General features: G+C 46.4%; 1 protein-coding gene across 1 annotated transcript in view; it reads left to right on the top strand.

Moving 5' to 3' along the window:
* Positions 1-5,000, top strand: part of LOC308317935 (phosphatidylcholine translocator ABCB4-like) — a gene marked incomplete at both ends in the record, with an annotated part of 54,205 nt that overhangs the window by 32,020 nt on the left and 17,185 nt on the right. Inside the window, 6 exon segments of the mRNA XM_080767280.1 lie at positions 118-195; positions 822-905; positions 1,017-1,220; positions 2,149-2,249; positions 3,224-3,364; positions 4,837-4,909. Of these exon segments, the coding sequence (XP_080623406.1) occupies positions 118-195; positions 822-905; positions 1,017-1,220; positions 2,149-2,249; positions 3,224-3,364; positions 4,837-4,909 (681 nt within the window).

Genomic DNA, 5,000 nt, shown 5'->3' with positions numbered 1-5,000 from the left:
TCTCTCTACGTTCTGATTTCAGGGGTTCTGCGTCTCTCTACGTTCTGATTTCAGGGTTCTACGTCTCTCTACGTTCTGATTTCAGGGGTTCTGCGTCTCTCTACGTTCTGATTTCAGGGGTTCTGCTTCGGGAAAGCCGGTGAGATCCTGACCATGAAGCTGAGACTGGCTGCCTTCAAGGCCATGATGAAACAGGTGAGGTGGTGATGTCATCATGATGAAACAGGTGAGGTGGTGATGTCATCGAGATCAGACCATTTACAACAGTTCAGTTATCAGACGCTCTTAATCCAGAGCGATTCCCTGACGGCCAATTAAGCTACACCGGGCTTTTCTCGTGCGTTTACTCTAAACGCGCGGGCCGTGCGTGTGTAAGCCAAATGCCCTGCAGGCCACATCGATCTGTCAGACGCGCGGCAGGTTTGTGGCGGGACCTTCCGGGAGGATATATATAGATACGCGCGCATGGGGGCATTATACGCACGTAAAAAGATTAGAACCGATCCTATTTTTAGAGCACGCGTAGGATGGCCCGCGGTATCCGTGCGTCTGGTGTAGCTGGTATGATTGACATATATTGGTCCTATCCAAACGCACTGTACGCGCGCAGTAAACGCATACGCACGCGCGCAAAATTGCCTGGTGTAGCTTGGCCGTGAAGGTGAATTATATCTCAACAACGACCACCTATAGCCAGATATTATCCTGCTTATTGCATAGATACCTGATATAAATTATTAAATGAATGTATTGACCCAAAACACAACCAAAAAAAGTATTTCATAAGTTGGCGCTGGATGGGTCATGTGATCTCTCTGTAGGATCTGGGATGGTTTGACGACCCTAAGAACAGCGTGGGAGCTCTGACCACCAGGCTGGCTACGGACGCGGCCCAGGTCCAAGGGGTGAGGCACGCACGCACGCACGCACGCACGCACGCAAACTCGGGGGGTATGTGGTGGTCAAGATACTTATTCCTCTCCTCTCCTCTCCTCTCCTCCCCTCTCCTCTCCCAGGCTACGGGTCTGCGTATGGCCACCCTGGTCCAGAACCTGGCCAACCTGGGCACGGGGGTGATCATCTCGTTCGTGTACGGCTGGGAGCTGACCCTGATGATCCTGGCCATCGTTCCTCTCATGGCGCTGGCCGGAGCCGTGCAGATGAAGGAGCTGTCTGGACACGCCGTGAAGGACAAGAAGGAGCTGGAGAAGGCTGGCAAGGTCCGCCATGACACCTTGACCTCTGACCCCTAACCCCTGACCATAACCCACCTTGACCTCTGACCCTGACCCTAACCTGTCATGACCTCTGACCCCTAACCATAACCCACCTTGACCTCTGACCCTGACCATAACCCACCTTGACCTCTGACCCTGACCCTAACCCATCATGACCTCTGACCCCTAACCATAACCCACCTTGACCTCTGACCCCTAACCATAACCCGCCATGACATGTGTTGTTTTTGGCAGCAAAATGTAATTGATGTATTAATCCAAAAAGAGTTAATATCACTCTAACATTATATGTATATATATATATATATATATATCGACGAAAAATGTTCATCGACGAACATTTTGCGTCGACGAACATTTTTCGTCTACGAACATTTATATATATATATATATATATATATATATATATATATATATATATATACATATAATGTTAGAGTGATATTAACTCTTTTTGGATTAATACATCATCTGGTGAAAAGTCAAGCTGGGTCACAATTTTCATTTTTTAGTTAAGTCTAAGTCAAGCGTTGTTTGTGTGTTATAGTTTTATAATGTCGTTGGTTAAGCGGTTGTGTGTGTGTGTGTGTGTGTGTGTGTGTGTGTGTGTGTGTGTGTGTGTGTGTGTGTGTGTGTGTGTGTGTGTGTGTGTGTGTGTGTGTGTGTGTGTGTGTGTGTGTGTGTGTGTGTGTGTGTGTGTGTGTGTGTGTGTGTGTGTGTGTGTGTGTGTGTGTGTGTGTGTGTGTGTGTGTGTGTGTGTGTGTGTGTGTGTGTGTGTGTGTGTGTGTGTGTGTGTGTGTGTGTGTGTGTGTGTGTGTGTGTGTGTGTGTGTGTGTGTGTGTGTGTGTGTGTGTGTGTGTGTGTGTGTGTGTGTGTGTGTGCGTGCGTGCATGCGTGTGTGTGTGCGCAGATCGCTACCGAGGCCATCGAGAACATCCGCACCGTGGCCTCTCTGTCCAGAGAGGCCAAGTTCGAGTCTCTGTACTACGAGAACCTGCTGGGTCCATACATGTACGTTACTGTACTCACTGTACTCTGCACTGTACTCTGCACTGTACTCACTGTACTCTGCACTGTACTCTGCACTGTACTCTGCACTGTACTCTGCATTGTACTCTGAACTGTATACTCTGCACTGTACTCTGCATTCACATTGAACCCATTCTGCCCTGAGATCAGATTCTAAAAATGTCTGTTTGAAAATGACAGTTTTCTGAAAAAGCTATGTTTCTATGTCAGTGGATCTACGATTTTTCAAAAAATAGCAGATCCACAAGCTCGTAGCGCGCCACTCGGTGGCGCGCTACGAGCTTGTAGATCTGCTATTTTTAAATAGCTAAAGCACGACATGATGCTAACACTCAAAATGGGTTCCCGCCCAGAATGTGTTAACAAGAACTTCTTGAACACAAACAATAGTCGATGCGCAAACTTGTAAAAACTCTACGAGTGCTTCAGAATCAGGATACAGATCGCGGTATACAGGAAGCATCGCCTTCTCCATTTATGGTCGACTTCATGCCAAATTATCGCAGACACTGGACAGAATGTCGCCGATGCCTGATCAGCTCTTGGCTTATTGGGCACGCCTGCAATCTGCAGACCAATCACCGCTGAGTTGTGGACATTATACAGAGGCTTCCAAATATGAACACAAGTCGTTTACATCTGTAGCCAAGCTGTATAATAGCATCCTTAATTAAGACGCTGGTACTTAAAGTACCTCGGTAAGGAATGCTTCTTCCAGACTGTGGTCAAAATGTACATGATGCCACTTCCAAAATGGTCACTTCTCTCTACTGTCCTCATCAACAACAACAATGTGAGAACCGGATTAATTTCCTACAGACATTTCAACCTTACTACTACTTTGTACTAAAAAGAAATATATATATTCTCTCCCTCTCTCTGTCTCCAGTAACTCCCAGAAGAAGGCTCATGTCTACGGGATAACCTTCTCCTTCTCTCCCTCTCTCTGTCTCCAGTAACTCCCAGAAGAAGGCTCATGTCTACGGGATAACCTTCTCCTTCTCCCAGGCCATGATCTACTTCGCCTACGCCGGCTGTTTCCGTTTCGGCGCCTGGCTGATCCAGGCGGGGAGGATGGACTTCGAGAGCGTCTACCTGTGAGTCCATTAGGGTTAAAATGTCAAAGGTCATGACCCCCATGCTGTCCAGCTGTGAGTCCATTAGGGTTAAAGGTCAAAGGTCATTACACACTGGCGAATTGGCGACGCGATATATTCGTGCGAATAATTCGCATTTAAAAAACAAACAAACAATTGAAGTCCATGCAAGCTTCCACATCAGTGGCGAATGTGCGAAAATGCGACCGTTTTCGCTCTTTATTTGTTCGCTCCGGTGTCGTATTTTGCAGAGGTTCGCAGGCGAACTGCGACATGCAATATTTCGCATTTTCAGATCGCTTATTCGCATCGCGTCGCTAATTCGCCAGTGTGTAACGACCTTTGACCTTTAGAGTATATATATATTAATTGAGACGTCACCAGATTTCTCCTCCATCCACTCCTCCTTCCGGGTATAGGAACAGAGTGCATTCTGGGAAGTCCACCTAGCTAAACAGCTGTAGCTGTATGTATTCAGTTACTGTTGGTATGAGAAAAAGTAAGGAGTTAGGACTTTTACTTATAGGACTTAAGGGCATTTTGTCTATCATTTCATTATGTTTTGTAAACACAATGCAGTTACAGTAAATAGTAGTTAGTAGTTATCGTTTTTATTTATTTATCATAGTTTATATCTAGTTAGATTTCGTTAGTTAGCTGTGAACTCTAATAACCTTTGGGACTGGGCAGCAGGTCAGCTACGCGTGGACTGGCTCTGCTTTAATGATTACACACTGTCAACACACGCACACACACACACACACACACACACGCACGCACACACACACACGCACGCACGCACGCACGCACGCACGCACGCACGCACGCACGCACGCACGCACGCACGCACACGCACGCACGCACGCACGCACGCACGCACGCACGCACACACACACGTGTTTTACTGTACCGGGCACATTTTTCAATCATTCCATCGTTTCAACTCTGACCTACAACATCTAATTGCAAATGTTCGTGATTACATAAATCTCAAGGTGCTTTACAATCGTAGGTTCATTCATTCATTCATTGGGAGGTGAAGGTTCATTCATTGGGTGCAGTACTTAGTTTAGAAAGTACTTAGTTTAGACAGTACTTAGTTTAGACAGTACTTAGTTTAGACAGTACTTAGTTTAGACTATAGTCATCGGGTCAGACTAGTCATTAGTCCTACAACCTATCTCAAACCCTAACCTCACACGGGGCAGCACACCTAAACCTAACCATAACCCATGTCTAACCAATGACTCGTCTAAACTAAGTATGCACCCCCAATGGGGTGCGACGCGTTGTGAGCTTGTAGATCTGCTATTTTTGCTATTTTTGTCCAAAAGCTCGCTCTTAAACGCAATCTTTCAAATTAGAAGTTCTGGGTTTCAGCCCCCCCCCCCTCCTGTTGTTTATGTTGTTGTTTACATTGTTGTTGTTGTTTCAGGGTGTTGTTTACATTGTTGTTGTTGTTGTTGTCTCAGGGTGGTCTCGGCCGTGATGTACGGAGCCATGGCTGTGGGCGAGGCCAACTCCTTCACACCGAACTACTCCAAGGTCCGTTTACCACTTCTGTCTCTAACGCCTTTTCAATGTTTCTATGTCAGTGGTTCTCACAGGGTTAAAACCCTATGTTTCTATATGTCAG

Source organism: Protomyctophum bolini (assembly GCF_963924005.1).
Source record: "Protomyctophum bolini genome assembly, chromosome: 7".
Lineage (NCBI taxonomy): Eukaryota > Metazoa > Chordata > Actinopteri > Myctophiformes > Myctophidae > Protomyctophum > Protomyctophum bolini.
This window is presented reverse-complemented; position numbering and strand designations above follow the sequence as displayed.